This window comes from Maylandia zebra, linkage group LG15, assembly GCF_041146795.1.
Source record: "Maylandia zebra isolate NMK-2024a linkage group LG15, Mzebra_GT3a, whole genome shotgun sequence".
In the NCBI taxonomy this organism is placed as follows: domain Eukaryota; kingdom Metazoa; phylum Chordata; class Actinopteri; order Cichliformes; family Cichlidae; genus Maylandia; species Maylandia zebra.
This window is the reverse complement of record NC_135181.1, coordinates 739,707-755,060: the sequence shown is the minus strand read 5'-3', so window position 1 is coordinate 755,060 and position 15,354 is coordinate 739,707. Positions and strand designations below refer to the sequence as shown.

The window sequence follows — 15,354 nt, the reverse complement described above, 5'->3', positions numbered from 1 at the left end:
ACATATCTTTTCTTTGATAAGTAATGAGCATCTTGACTGTTAAGCTTTTCCTAACAGCTGCTGGAGTAAATATCCTGAACACTAGGGGTCACTGCAGTGCAGCATATGAAAGAAAAACAGTTTAACAGACTCCTTGTCTTGTCTTAAGCTAAAATTAGCCTGTTGAAGTCGAGGGAGGAGATGATAGAGGTTTGAAGTAGGAGCCAGAAACAAAAGTCAGCCCAGCTGTGTGTATTTGTGAAGGCCAAAGAAGTGCCAGATCAAATAAGTGAAGTCCAAAGCAGGCGGGGCAGTGTGTAAAACCTGATGCATACCAGCTCATTTAATAAAAGAAACCAAATCCAGATGAGAGCGATACTGTTGACGTGAGCCGTATAACATGAGCCGTATAACACTGGGTATCTGTATTTGTAGCACACGTGGCAAAACATACAAAACGTATACAGTACCATGCAAGGTGAAGTGGCAGTTCTTAAAGATCATAAAAATATGTACAGTCTGTTAAGGTTACACAATGCTTAGACACATACACTTATATTTCCACACTAGAGTTGATGACAAACATGTCCTCCTTGCAAAGGAAAACGTGTATGATACGAAAAAAGAGAAAATACACTCTTAAGCCATAATGTACAAAATGCATTATGAATCTGCAAACAAGTGTGCAAGCCATTTAAAAATATGTACAACACCTTTCAAAATACACAGTTGAAAAACAGACAACCAAAGGCAGGATGTGTGTGTTCAATCAAAGAAATAGGCTTTGTATACTTGATATAAGGATAAGTGTAGCTTCTGTATTTGTTATTGTTTGCTTTGCATAAAAACTCCAGCGTAAGATCGACTGATAGTAACAGCGACATAACTTTCACCATCTGAACTCTCACAAACGTCCTTTAGAAGAACTGTTCTTGCCCTTGGCAGTCCTCCACGTCCTCTTGTGTTTCTGGGCACAGCTAATGTCCTATAATGCTCTTATTGTTTTGTATGATTTATAAAATCCTGTGGTTTCGCCACCAAACTATCAGTGACTTCATTTGCGCATTTCCTCCTAAAGAATAGTGATAGTGGTTTGGACTTCATCACTCTGCATTTTTTCCAATACAATTGGCACTCTGCGTTGTATTTCTGGGAATTTACTTGTGGTAAGAATGAAACTCCAAGGAATAATTCAGGAAGTGTGTGTAATAACCTCTGATCGTTTGGTATGCTGTGGGTGGATAAGGGACAAAAAGCCCTCACATTAATCATCTTTTTATAAGATAACCTTTCTTTAAATGGCACCGGTGGTGCTCCCTTCCAGCTCCATGTTTTCATTCTTGAACTCTGCTTAGCTTTGTAGCTTTGAAGGATCCCTGGTTAAAAATAACCCTTTTTTTATCTTACACTGGTCCTTGGCGTAGCCCCGTAGTTCATCCTCTGTCTGAAAGAAGCAATTTCAGCTCCCCCGCCCCACTTTGAGCCAACTTTCTTCCTATTGGCTACACAACTAAGGTGCCCATATAAGGGATATCCATTCTCAGTGACATAATACGGAGCTAAAAGTAGAAAAAAAACTACCTGAACCAGTTCCAAAAATGTTGGAATGGCATGTAAAATGAAAATAACAACAGAATGCAATGATTTTGAAATGTTATGGATCCATATTTTTACAAGTTTAAGCTGAAATTATTTTGAGAAAAAAACATTAGCTCTTGACTTGGTTTGCATCAGCAAATCTCAAAAAAGTTTGGAAAAGTTAACGTTACTAAAAAGAAACAGCTGGAGGAACATTTTGCATCTAATTGTAAGGTCCATTGTCTGTGACTACAGTCCGCCGTGACATCCACAAAGGCAGGATAAAGCTCTATACACGAACATGATCCAGAAACTTCTCTGGGCCAAAGCTCATTTAAAATAGACTGAGGCAAAGTGGAAAACTGTGGTTGGAAGAACTGAAATTTGAAATTCTTTTTGGAAAACACGGACGCCGTGTCCTCTAAAGAAAAGGGAAGAGGCACCATTCGGCTTGTCAGCAGCTCTCAAGTCCTGCCTCTCTGATGGTGTGGAGGCGCATCAGTACCTATGAAATACATACAGGTGGGAGATCAGAACGAGTTCCCACCCAGACATCTTTTCAGGGAAGGCCTTAGACAATGCTAAGCTGCATAATGCATCTATTACAGTGCAACAGAGAAGAGCCAGGACTGTTGAGCAGCTTGGATCCTCTAACAGACACCAACGGGACAACAACCCTCTCCCAAAAGTCCAGCATCTGGTCTCCTTAACTCCCAGCTTTTTAAAGATGAGGGATATAGTGATAAGAGTCACAAACATGTTTTGTGTATTCGATTGTGAATAAAAAGGTGGATTTATGACATTTGTGACACAAATCATTGTGTTCTGTTTTTATTTCCATTTTACACGATGTGCCAATTTTTTTTAATTTAATTTTGGGGGAGGGATTGGTTGTAGATATATATGAAAATATTAGTGAAAACATGTGACATTATTAGATAACCGTGCAGTGGCTTCTTCAGGATACAAAAACACACCAATGGCTCTTGCCTAAAATAGTTTTCCTTAAAGCTGTGAAACACAGAACAAACGACTGTGGTTACAAAGGACTTCTGAAATCCTTCCTGGCACTGAAGGTCAAACATAAGCTTTTGTCTTGCTGAATAGATCCAGTCCAATAATCTGCATTTCTCAGTGGCACTGTCTCTTGGACAAATCAGAAGCTCTCACGCTCAGGATTTTTACACATCCAATCAGATGGTTTCGTAGAGCAGCATCCCACTGAAGATGGTCAGAGGTTCGGAGGAGTAGGCCAGCTTCCCAGTTACAAGGTCGATACAGACCGTGTCCCCTTCCTCCATGGGTAGGATGATGTTAAAGACAGCTAACGCTCCAGGGATGTGCTTTGCCTCAGCCATGGGCTTCTCCAGGCCTTCAGGCTGATATCCGGCCGAGTCTGCTCGGGCCACACCAGTGTTGGACTTGGACAGCACTGCCTCGATCTTTATGTTTTTGTGGCCTGTCAGGATGCCACTGAAGAAGTACTTCCCACGCACAGGAGCTGTGAAATAACCTGAGGGACAGGACGAGGTCATAATGACTGACTGCAGACACCAAGTTGAAATAAAGAAAACCTAAAACTATTGAAACGTCCGTTGTAGTGAAACTCACCTGTTTTGGGATTGTAGGCGTTATTTTCATTGACAAAGACTTCATTGAACACTATGGTTCCCGTGTTCCTCATCGGGCGGGTCATGGCGGCAGAGAAGGAAAGGCGTGGCACGTGGGCATCGGAGCCTGGAGGACCTGATGATAGAGCAGAAACAAAGAGCAGGTGTTACCGTGGATTCGAGATCAAAGAGTTAGTCGCACTTTGATCTGCTGTTTGATAAGAACACCACATACCCTGTTCCCCTCTGAGACCTGGAAAGTAAGATGAAAGACAACAACAGCGAGTTAGACCCAGCGATACCATTCCTCATGTTTATATTGTACATATGCAACATGTTAATGAAGAGACATCAAAGATGCACCAAATACGTCTGTTAATACACGTTTATTTATATAAAAAGTAAATTCAAACTAGTAAGAAGCAGAAGTCAATTTATGGTATTCGTCATTACTCTGACCTAAATTTACTCTTCTGTACTGAAGTTTGTGTCCCAGTGGGAGACGGCTCACACATGTGCCTTGTCCCATGGCTGGGTCGCATTAGAAATTCATAGTTCTATAGTTTATGTTTTTTTGAGTGAAAATTTAGAGCAAATCACATTCTACTGCATTTTAGTTGGTGTGATGATTTAAGATTTCAATGGTGATAACGTTATTGTCCCCAATGGGAAATCGATTTGCAGTATGTCCATAGAGAGATATAAACAAACAAACAAACAAACAAACAAACACACACAAAAATAAAAAATAAGCCCAGAGAAAACTACCTAAATTTGATCATCTAGTTGAGAATAATGCCAATTATCAGCCAAATAAAAATGATTTGCTGCTGCGGTGTTAACAGATTGTTCAAGAAGCCTCTGTTTGGTGAAAGGTTTTACCAGGAGTCACATCCTAACGGTACAAATGCACATTCCTAAATAACATAGCTAACTTTAGCTAGCTTGATTAAGCTTAACTTCCATCTTTTTGGCCTAAGATGATCACTACTCTGGTTCCAACACTGGGCCTACAGTATTTACCTGGGGGTCCCATTGGTCCCTGTTCGCCATCTCTGCCCTGAGGTCCTATCCTCCCTTCGGGTCCCATCGGACCCCGGGGCCCTTGCTCTCCTCGGAGCCCAGGTGGACCAGGTGGACCTGAAGGAGTGCAATGTTTGGTGAGACAGCCAGGAAACACTCCAGTACCAGTAACACTAGCCTTAAAGAGAACTCGTGGGACTTAGCTTTTAGGCAGAGAGCACCATTTAAATCATTTTATGACAACTGCCTGGAATCTTTCTTTCATCTATTTTTCCCTCAGTCCAAACGTACCTCCCTTCAGTTGGGAGCAACTATCTCTCGACCAGCATTCAAATCCCACGCCATCTGCCCTCTGTGACTCACCCTTAAAGTCCCGTGTTTTGAATCTGTGGAAGTCTCTGACCAAGTCGACCACTGAAGAGTTCAGCCTGTGTATGTTGGAGTGGATGTGAGGCAGCTGGACGTTCTGGATATTTTCAATAGCATTTCCTTGAGAAGTAACTGTGACATTGAGTCCATTAACAGAGGTCCACAGCCCAGACACGTGTCGGTCCAAGCCCTCCTTGATGCCCTCCAGCTTTCCAGAAACCGAGTCGAAGCGCCCAGACACTTTTTCGAGGTTGGAGAGCCTTCGATCTAGGCCGTCACTGGACCTCCGGCACTCCCCGATCTCAGTCACATGGTTGCTCCTGATTATTTGGATCTCTCTGCCCAGATCGCTGAATCGAGTGTCTGAGTCAGCGACGTGGTCTGCCACGACCGTTTGCAGGTTGTTCACCTTGAAAAGAGTGTTGAAAGTTCTACTATGAAAAGACAATTTATTCTCCTACGGTCAGCACATCATCTGTCAGAAAACCCAAATATCTGTAATATCCTATTTTCATAACTGTATAAATATTCTATGAAAACAGTTCCAAAGGTAACCACGATGCATTTGGAAATTTTTATGAATTTCTCTTGTTTTTTATTGAACTTCTGTTTTCTTTTGTGTGCTTTTGCATCATTTTCTGTTTGCTGGTGTTTTCTTGACTTGCAGTGCATTTGAACTGAACAACTGCGCAGCCCGCCCAACACTGCTCTTTCTGTTTTTCCAGGCAGTTTCCGCTGCTATGCCTGCTGATCCAAGCTACCAACAGTCACACTGATATAGCCTCCTTGTTTTGGTTCATTGCTTACTTTATAGCCACTCCACAATGCAACGCAGAAAAAGCCTTTAGTGGCTTTAAAAGGTTCACATGTCAAACAGATGTGTGCATAACTAGGCTATTATCTGCATCACATATTCTTACCTCAACGATGATATTGTCCTTAATGTGGGTCAGATCTGTTATCGTGTGCCCGTGTGTCTGCACAGTCCTTCCCAGGCCCTTCAGAGTGTCATTAATGGAGCTAAAAGTATCCATGACCTCAGCCAGCTCTCCTTGGATAGACTTCAGATCCCCTCCTAATTTTCCACTATGTACAGTGTGACCTTCCAGACGTTTCTTTAGATCATTTATGTTGGTTTTACACTGCACCGTGCACTCCTCCACGTCCTCTCTGAGTCGTCCCACCTCCTCCTGGAGGTTGGAGCAAACCTGAGAGCAGACAGATTCTCCCGAGTCGACTTTTCTCCGCAGATCCGTCAGTGCCGTCTGGCATCTGTTGAGGCTGATCGTGGTGGAGTTTTTAAATGTGAGCAGGTCCTTTTCTACAGTGCTGCATATCAAACACTCCTTAAAATCGCGGCCCAAAGTTTCCACTTCAGTGAAGATCCTGTTGAAGTTCTCGCCATCCTTCCCGGTCACAGCTGTTATCTTTTTCACATCAGTTGTTAAGTTAATCACTCTCTCAAGCAGCGAGTCTCCTGACACCGACAGGTTGTTCAGCTTGGTGTTAAACTTTTGGATCTCATCCTGGTTGGCCACAACCCTCCACTCTAAAGTTTTCACAGTTTCATCACTTGTTCGGTCTCTTGCGTTCGGCCCGCAGGTGTCTCTGCACATGTCTGTGGTCGATGTTAGCCGTCTGTCGAGGAAGGTCGTGATGTTCTCCAGCTTGCTTAAACGTCGACTGTGGTCCTTGACCGTGTCTGCAAGAACAGCCACATCCAGCTCTACTTTACCGATCTTGTAGCTGTGGTCATCGAGCTGAACGAGGACCGAGTTTCGCAGCTGAGTGACGTCTCTCTGCACAGTTTCTTTCATGTTGTTCCCGGTGTTAGTACACCTCTGCTCCGTCTTCCTCATTGTGGTATTCATCCTCTTTTCCAGTTCTCTTAGCCTGCCGTTCAACCGGTCCTCTGTCACTCTTCCCTTTCCTCCACCCGTCCCGAGCTCCTTATCCAGCCGCCCTTTAATAGCGTCACACTTGTTTGCAGTGGAGGTGAGTCGGACTTCGACATCAGACAGCCTCCTTCCCAGCTCGGTGACTGTGTTGCAGCAGGCCTGTGAGCGCTCGGTCTCGCTGCGAGAGATTTCCAAGCTTTGCCTCAAGTGCTGGTCTATGGAGCTGATCCTCTTTTCCAGGGCTGCGATCCGGTCCCTGTCCTGCTGCTGCTGGCGCCTCATGTCCTCCACGCCGACCTGGTGATAACGAGACATACGAGACATAACCGTCATGATGTCAGGCTCATATTTTTTCAGCGTCCTTGAAACTTTGATTTTTTTGTGATTTCTAAGGGTTTCAAAGGTACATTTTCCTGAACTGTAGGTTTGCTTTGTTGTTCTGCTTCTCAGCAGGAGTGATTGTATCTCTATACTAATACCATCTGTATTACTTCACTCTATAGGAGAAAAGCACTGAGCCATCTACACACCAACAGGAAAGCTGCGTAGCCCTGGAGAGTCACCCCACGAAGCCCCTGGTACAAAGTGTTTGTGCTGATGTTTTATTATTTTTATTGTTTTATGGATCACTGTTTACTTAACACAGGCCAGGAAATCAAGTATGGGATGGTGGAGGTGGGGTTTCCACGACCAAACCCCTCTTTCATCTTCTTATCAAAGGTTACAGCGCTCCGTTAAAAGGAAGGACGTTCTGATTCAATATTGTTTCCCTGTAAATATCACTCGTTGTGTAATATTGCAAAGAATTTTTACATATATTATGTATACAGTGCAATCTGAGGCTATAGTAAAGATAAATATTTTTGTCTTGAGCAACCATGTTTGTTTACTTCATCCAATCCCAGACTGGATCCTGTAACTAGCTTTTTTCTTAAATGATGTCATCTGCTAACAAACTCACCATCAGCAGATTTGCACATCCAGCTAAGCTGCAGGTGGATGTGTAATCATATCCTACTGCAGGGGTAGGCAACTCCAGGCCTCGAGGGCCGATGTCCTGGAGGTTTTAGATGTGTCCATGACCCATCACAGCTGATTTAAAGGGCTAAATGACTCCTCAGCATTTCTTGAAGTTCTCCAGAGGCCTGGTAATGAACTAATCATTTGATTCAGGTGTGTTAACCCAGGGTGAGATCCAAAGCCTGCAGGACACCGGCACTTGAGGCCTGGAGTTGCCCACCCCTGTCCTACTGACTGAGATCACAGCTGGCAAAAACACAGACAGTAGAAAGTGAGGCTAAGCTAATGCGTTAGTGCCTTAAACCTGCATTCTATCTGAAGACCAACAGGTGGCGACAGCTGTGGCTATAAAAAGACTGACGTAGGCCTGTGGGTCAATGACTTTGTGCCTCTGTAAACACTTTCCTGCTTGGTTTATGGGCTCATTTACTCTTTTCGTGTCATACTGAATAAAAAAGTATATTTACAAACCTTCGTCATTCCACCTATTTTTCTATTGTGCGAAAGGCTTTATAGCCTTGTTTTGAAACAGGTGCTATATAAATCAAGTATCAGTCAGCACGGGGTGGTTGGGCTGACAGCTAGCCAAAAGTGTCCAAAGCTTCCACACAGGAAGTGACTAACAGTGACATGGAGACCATGGGCAAAAAACCTGCTGATGATGTAAAGCGCTCAGGCTAAACTTTTCTCATTTTTGAGGTAAATACATTCGCTGAGTGCCAATAAGAGCAGAGTGTACATACGGCGACAGACGCAAGACGATATAACGTCCTCTAGTTTACGCAACAGGTGTAGGTGTCATTGTAGAAGCTGCCCAGTGTACTAAGACAATCGCCCTGCTACGACGCTTTGTATGCAGCATTTTAGGTCATATGTGCTCAGAGTGAAGATCTGACAATGCAGGAGCACCTGGGACAAACAAAGGAGTGGCTTTGTGCTATGGTGGGCGCAAGTGTGGGGCCCTTTATGTGTCGACGCCCACAGGGAGCCATGACAGCACACGAGGCAAATGAAAACTCACTTTATCTGATTTATGTTGAATCCCAACAAAAAAACGTAATGCAGCTGGTAAACTGTTTCCTTATTGTCGCTGCACTTTTCTCATCTTTTTCTTCAGTAATCCTTTTTTACTGTTTGTTTGTGCAGCGGTTTATGCTGCAGCATGGGGCCATTATCTTTTACTGCTTTGGGCAGAAGAAATCGCTTCCCACAGGGGCAAAGGCATGAACATCGAACTGCTAGTAAACAAACCACAAGTACGCCTTCATGTCTTATTGGTGGTGGGGAAATAATGGTGATTGTTGCCATATTGATATAATTATGACATAATGAATGAGGACATATTGGACTTTACCTGACAGGAAGAGCAGGACAGAGACACCCTCCTCTCCAGCTCTGTCAGTATCTCTTCCTTTAGGATGTTCAGCTGGTCACCTCCACCTCCTCCTCGGTCTGCTCCATCCAGTTCATTACCTCCTCCATTCACAAGGTGGTTGTTGATCGTGAGCAGCGTCTGATCATGTGCCTAAACGACCACAACAGTCACAGAAATGAGCATCATCCATGCTTGCGTGCACAAACAGCAGACTTCTGGACAGCCGCAGTTACCTGTGTTCTGTTATAGAGATGATCCAGCTTTGTCTGGATGCTGTTGATGGTTTCCTTCATGTGTGGTTGAGCTGAATCTGCAGGGACAATGGCCCCAGTCAGCCCGTGCCTACGAGATAGAAACAGTTTTGATTCCCTCGCGTGTGAGAAGTTTTCATCCACTCCAAAGCTGAGGTATATCTCCAGTGCAATAAACAGGAATTGAAAGTGTGCCGTCCATGCGTGACCCTAACAACACTTTAGTTTCTTTATTTCCACTAAACAGCGTTTCACTAACACTCAACTCAGTCCATGAAATAAAGCGTGCACGTGTGTTAAAAACAACAGTGACGTACAGCCTCTGGTTTATGCCATTGATGGTGGTCTGCATGTTGCTGAGGTCTTTGGTCAGGCCATGAATGGTGTTCTCCAGCTGTCTGATCTTCTCTGTGTCTCCTGGACAAAAGGAAAGGAAGGTGTGAAATGTGCTGCTTAACCCTCCTGCCATCCTTTAAAAAACTCACACCCATCACCCTAGGGACCATTCTCAGCCACGCCATAAAAAGACCATATATCCATATTTTATTCCACTTTAAATTAGCCAACCTTGTAAAACTACTTCTCCCTGAAATATTCATGTAAAGTTTTAATTATATTTTCGTTGTTTTAACCCTTCAAATCCCAGTGTTATTACATGAGCGCCCTGTGTTATAAGCCCCAAAAACCAAAAAACGAAACTAAATATTTCCACAAAAAACCAGTTGAAGTAATATGTGATTGTCATTATAAGTAGGCCTTTAGATGGACCAAAGATTGGCACCAACATACATTTTGACCTGCCATTATTTTTTTTGCATTTTTTTTGCAATTTAAAAATTAAAACTTCAAGGCCCTGAGTCTTCATTGACATCCAAGAAAAGAAGAAAAAATAAAATCATATGATGATAATTTGGGGTTGAAAAATAGCGTTTATAATGGAAGTCAATGGGCAGAAAATGGTCCCCAGGGTGATGGGTGTGGGGATTTCTGCTGCTCAGCCATTTTAGGCTGATTTAAGGAATTCACACTGGAATATTAACATTGACAGGTAAAAACTATCCTGTGGCAAGTTTGGTTATATTCCACTGAACACAGTGGAAATGGCAGCCATTTAACACATAGCAGTGGCACAAAAAGGTCCCAAGAAGGCAGGAAGGTTAATGCTGTAAATCTATTTGCTAAATGTCTCGACATGTTTTTCAGTCAGCTACTTATACTGACTGTTTTCATGTTTCCAGATTTGGACCATTTTGCAGAAACACACAGCTCACTGAGGTTCAGTACGTGTGACGCACATAATACGGCAGCCTGAGCTTCTTTTTTTAATGTTATGACCATTTGAAGCAGTCGTCCTTTACTTTATCAGAGGCCACACGTCTTCTTTCATTCTTGAGGTATCAAAACTCAGAAGATAAAGAATATTTTATGATTTGTTTGTAATTTCACCTTCTCCTCCCCGCTGCCCACCACCTGTGTCCGCGACACCAGTCTCAGGTGTCCCCTGTGGTCCACTGTGGCAGTCCTCCCCGGAGTAACCATGGCAACACCTCCACTCCATTTCTGTCACCATCTTGTAAGCTACTTTATATCTCGGTCTCCTGTACGTCCGATAGCTGAGGATGAAAAAGGAGTTTGTGAAACGACATCCAGATTGGTGTTTTCACTCGTCCGACCCCGTGACCCTTTCATCTCGATTGTTTTTAGTTTGTGTTGGTCGTCTTTATAGTGTCCCATATGGAAGAGAAATAGAATAAACTTATAAAAGACTTGCATCAGATGTGGCCTACTTCATATAGTGACTCATATAAGGCTGATATGATTTAGTCATGAACGTGGCCACTTTCTCAGTACTTTCATATATTCTTTTAGGAAGTATCCAAAACATACAAGTTTCATTTTTATAATTTTTAAGGATCTTATATCTGTTTTCACTCTCTTTTCATACAAGTTTCACACAAGACAGATACAAACTTTATAAGATTTATATTTATCTTTTCCATATGGGGTGGCTCAAAAATTGTTTCATTTTCTATGGCCAGATTTAGCTTTATATTACTCTTTTTTTGGTATCATTGTATGGAGTGTAGAAAAGTCAGGATAGATTTTAGAAAAAAATCTATAGGCATACATGTATTAGCCTGTCAGCATGCTATCATCTGTGTTTGGTTTCAAGGTGCAGCCATGCCTGAGTACAGCCTCACAGATCACTAATACAGCACCAAATGTTTCTGCCTTCAAAAACTGCAGCCAACTTGTTCCCGGTGATGACACTGCAAGATTTAATATTTGCAATGTAACCAAGTCAAAGACCTGCAGCGGCCCCTAAACCCTGCATGAGACATCATCATTGTGCTGTACACTGATATTCATGTGCAAAGGTCATTATATGTGAGGAAAATCACAGCAAATCATCTACTGATGATGAATGAGATTACAGGGACTTTAAATTCCCATTTTCCAAAGGAACTGCACTGAGCCAGTACAAAATCTCGTTCTTAGGACATTCCTTTGCAAAAAAAGAAAAGCATGTTTTATTTGGAAAGCTTTGCTGGAGTCGTATCATTAATGTGCCACTCAGCTCTGCTTCTGAAGAGGTCTTATTTGCAGTCCTAACGCAATAAATAGACCAGAAATTGGCCAAAGCACTCCATAAAGATTTACCATCACAGGCATGTTAACAAGCCGCGGCTGCAAAAGTTTTTTTCCTTTCGTGACTTTACTGTAGGTAACACAGAAAAAAGATTTCGTCTTCCAGCTCCCTTTTCTGTGAGCGTGAGAAAAAAGGTCCTCGTAGAAGAAAAACAAAACAGGGCTCGAAGAAATGGGAGCAAGAGCTGGGCAGAGTTAGCAAGTGAAAGTGAGAGAATCATAAAAGGAAGAAACAGAGAGCAAGAGAAGATTGTTTTTGCAGGGTAGGAGACGAGACTGCGGTGCCTGGAACTCCTGTTGGCTTCATTCTTAGCATAGCCCAGGTTTAGACTGAGGCCCCTGGCAGGCATCGGGATCAAGCGGCAAGGCCAGGGTTAGACAACACAGTGAAAACTTCAAAGGAGGGAAAACATCAGCAATGCTCGATTAATGTTTTCTCCAAGTATTACATCCACGACTGGAAAACCCATTTAGCGAGTCCTATCTCTAGTAAATGTGCTCCGTTACTTGTAATAGTAGATATTCACCCGTCTGCACCAAAGAGACTTTATCACTGAGATTACCCAGAGACCAGTACGGAGCTGCAATCATGTGGAAGCCCAGCTTCAACCAGGCGCCCTCCTGACCTCGTGGAGACAAAAGATTGAGAGAGCTGAGTGAAGTCTACAGACAGGAAATAGAACAAAATGATGGATACAGGGTGCAGGACTCCTGCGGCTTTGAAGACGGCAAGGCTAAACTCGGGGTAGAATCCGGAAACACGGAGACGAGGCATAGATACTCACGCTACTCGAGGACACTGTCCCCAGGCACAGCGCTGGTAGTCCGGCTTGATGTACGTCTCCACGCCATCCTCCATCACGCAGCTAACCGTGCGCGTCACCACATAAGCGCACCAGTTCCTATTGAAGCAGGGAAAAGGAAATGGCAGATGAATGAGTGTGTGATGGCTATCGGTTAGCTCAGAGTTTCGAGTCAGGCGTTAACACAAACATAGCACCTCGCCCTCACTCCAGTTCTGCTCTACGTTCCCTGGCACAGAAAACAGGGAAGGAATGACAATCAAAACTCTGGTCACACGTTGAATGTGAGTCTCCACTGTTTGGAGTTTTTGTAGATTAATATCTCAGACCTTAGACTTGCAGTTATTGTTCTGTGCTGCACTCCAGGAAAATTGGTGCAAAAGTCAGATCATGTATGATAAGTACATGAATTTAACAATGACTGCAACACACCAAGTTCACTGCAGTATTTATACTGCATCTCTTTGCAGTAAACACAGAGTTACATTTATTCACAAATGCCCAGCATAACATTTATAAAAGCCTGTCAGATGCATGATCTCTTTCCACAAATCTGAGAAGTCGTGAACCAGGGAAAGTAACTGCAAAAGTAAATTAGATTTTCTCTGCAAACAGTTTTCAGTTCATTACATCAGTTTTAAAAAATGAAGCAATACCTTCATAAACCAATGAAGGTAGATACACTGTAAATGTGCTTTAAGTATGAAAGCGCCTGTTTGCGTTTTTCCTTACAGATAACAATATAAAAATAAAAGAAATATTCATTTCAGATCTGGCCCACATACCTCAAAGAATGACGGCCCTTTGGTGGCCCAGATTTGGTTTGCCAAAGGTGGCCCACGCATGGGCCAGCAGCAGACACGCTGCTGGCCCTGTGATGGCCCAGAACAGATGTCAGCCTAATGTGTACCTTAATCGACCCATGTAATAACTACATGTGCCGGAACATAATAGTGCAAAAGTAACATGACGAAACTCTGCTCAGACAGTGAATGGACTGATTCTTATATAACACTTCTCTACTCTCACAGATTACTCAAAGGGCTCCATACAGCATTCACACACTCGCTCTAAGCTAAGTGCTTCCTAACTACATTCATGCACATTCACACTCTTGTGATCAGTAGGTGACCTGCTCTACCTGCTGAGCTACAGCCACCCAGCGGCAAACATGAGTGAAACCTCACTGGGTTTTGGATAAAGTGTACACTCACAAACCTGTCAAACCTGCGTTTGAAACATTAGCTACCATAGCAGTATAGTATTGCAACATGACATTTGGGTCTTCTACCTAAAATAGGAAAATAAACAGTGTCATCATTGCCAGACCTGGCCCACATCTGGTTGACACACACTCTGCCATGACACCAGTCACTCAGAAGTGCCAGCTTGATGCTGGGCCAGACCTGTTTTCTATGAGCCTGGGCCACATAACCCAAACCATAATCGGCCCAGATATGGCATGCCATCACATAGACAGTGCCATCTACACCTGGCTCGTATCTGGATGATATACCACTTACTATGCCAGAAGCCAGCCAGCAGTGTCAGCTTGACACCAGATCCGGGCCAGACCTGACTGCTATGTGGGATATGACCCCCTATGAGCAAGCACTTCGGCAACAGTGGGAAGGAAAAACTCCCTTTTAACAGGAAGAATATATAACAAAATATAAGAGTAAGAAAACGTTTAGCCTAGTTAAGCACATAATGTTAACCCGGGGATGCAGGTCGCTTCGTCTAAGCAAACAAATATCAGCAACATCAGTTTCCAGTTTTTCCAAACATAACTATATTTCCTGTCTTTGTTAACTTTGATGTTCCAAAGCTACAAGCTGGTTGTGCTAATACTGGGTTACTTAGTGGACTTCACACAAGAATCACACAAAAAGCTGAAGTTAGTTTATGATAGTAACCTCACTGTCCACATGGTGTTCTCTCTGGTTGTTTCACTGTATTTGAGCCTACAGCAACTCAGTGCACTTAGGTGCGTAGACATGGTCAACATGACCTGCTAAACTGCTAAACTGCTAAACCAGACAGGTTTGATTGGGATTATCGCACATGAACACTTTTTCTGATTTTTCTGTGATCAAATGTTAATGTCAGAGAGAGTGTCCAGACTACTTCAAGCTGATAGAAAGGAACACTGCTATCAGCTAAGAACAGGATCCTCAGACTACAGCTGGCACAGGCTCATTAAAAAGAAGATTTGAAAACCATTGCCTGGTCTGATGAGTCTGCATTTCTGCTGCAACATTCAAACAGAGTCCAAATTTGGTGTAAAAACCATGAAAGCATGGATCCATCCTTCCTTCTATTAATGCGTCAGGCTGCTGGTGATAAAACTGCGTTTGATGCCACTTTGGGCCGCTTACTACGAACTAAGCCTCATTTAAACAACCATCCAATTATGACCACACCTACCCATCTCCTAATGGCTGCTTCCAGCAGGAAAATGGACCATGTAACAGAGGTACAATCATCTCAAACTGGTTTCATGAGTTCACTGCACTCAAATCCCACAGTCACCGGATCCCAATCCTACTGGGTCACCTTTGGTGCAAGAAGACATTCACATCATGGATCTCAGCAACTGTGTGATGCTGTCATGTCAATATAGACATGAATCTTCAATGAATCTTTACAGCACTTGATTGAATCTATAGCATCGAGAATGAAAGTAGTTCTGAACGCTAAAGGGAATCTGACCTAATGTCTGTGAAGGTTCTCAGTCATCATCGTAGTATAAGGAGCTTGGAAAGCTCCTTAGAAGTTCAAACTGAAGGTGAAACATCT

At 43.1% G+C, this 15,354-nt stretch overlaps 1 protein-coding gene across 1 annotated transcript in view; it reads right to left on the bottom strand.

Annotated features, from left to right (window-relative positions):
• Positions 1-290: 290 nt before the first annotated feature.
• The window catches only part of emilin1a (elastin microfibril interfacer 1a), a 30,171-nt gene continuing 15,107 nt past the window's right edge, over positions 291-15,354 (bottom strand). Inside the window, exons 2-12 of the mRNA XM_004542308.5 lie at positions 12,538-12,654; positions 10,550-10,716; positions 9,421-9,520; positions 9,086-9,194; positions 8,832-9,002; positions 5,480-6,754; positions 4,554-4,968; positions 4,191-4,307; positions 3,403-3,420; positions 3,169-3,303; positions 291-3,070 (exon numbers count right to left, since the gene is read on the bottom strand). Of these exons, the coding sequence (XP_004542365.3) occupies positions 2,751-3,070; positions 3,169-3,303; positions 3,403-3,420; positions 4,191-4,307; positions 4,554-4,968; positions 5,480-6,754; positions 8,832-9,002; positions 9,086-9,194; positions 9,421-9,520; positions 10,550-10,716; positions 12,538-12,654 (2,944 nt within the window). The 3' untranslated portion in view covers positions 291-2,750. The remainder of the gene's footprint in view (positions 3,071-3,168; positions 3,304-3,402; positions 3,421-4,190; positions 4,308-4,553; positions 4,969-5,479; positions 6,755-8,831; positions 9,003-9,085; positions 9,195-9,420; positions 9,521-10,549; positions 10,717-12,537; positions 12,655-15,354) is intronic.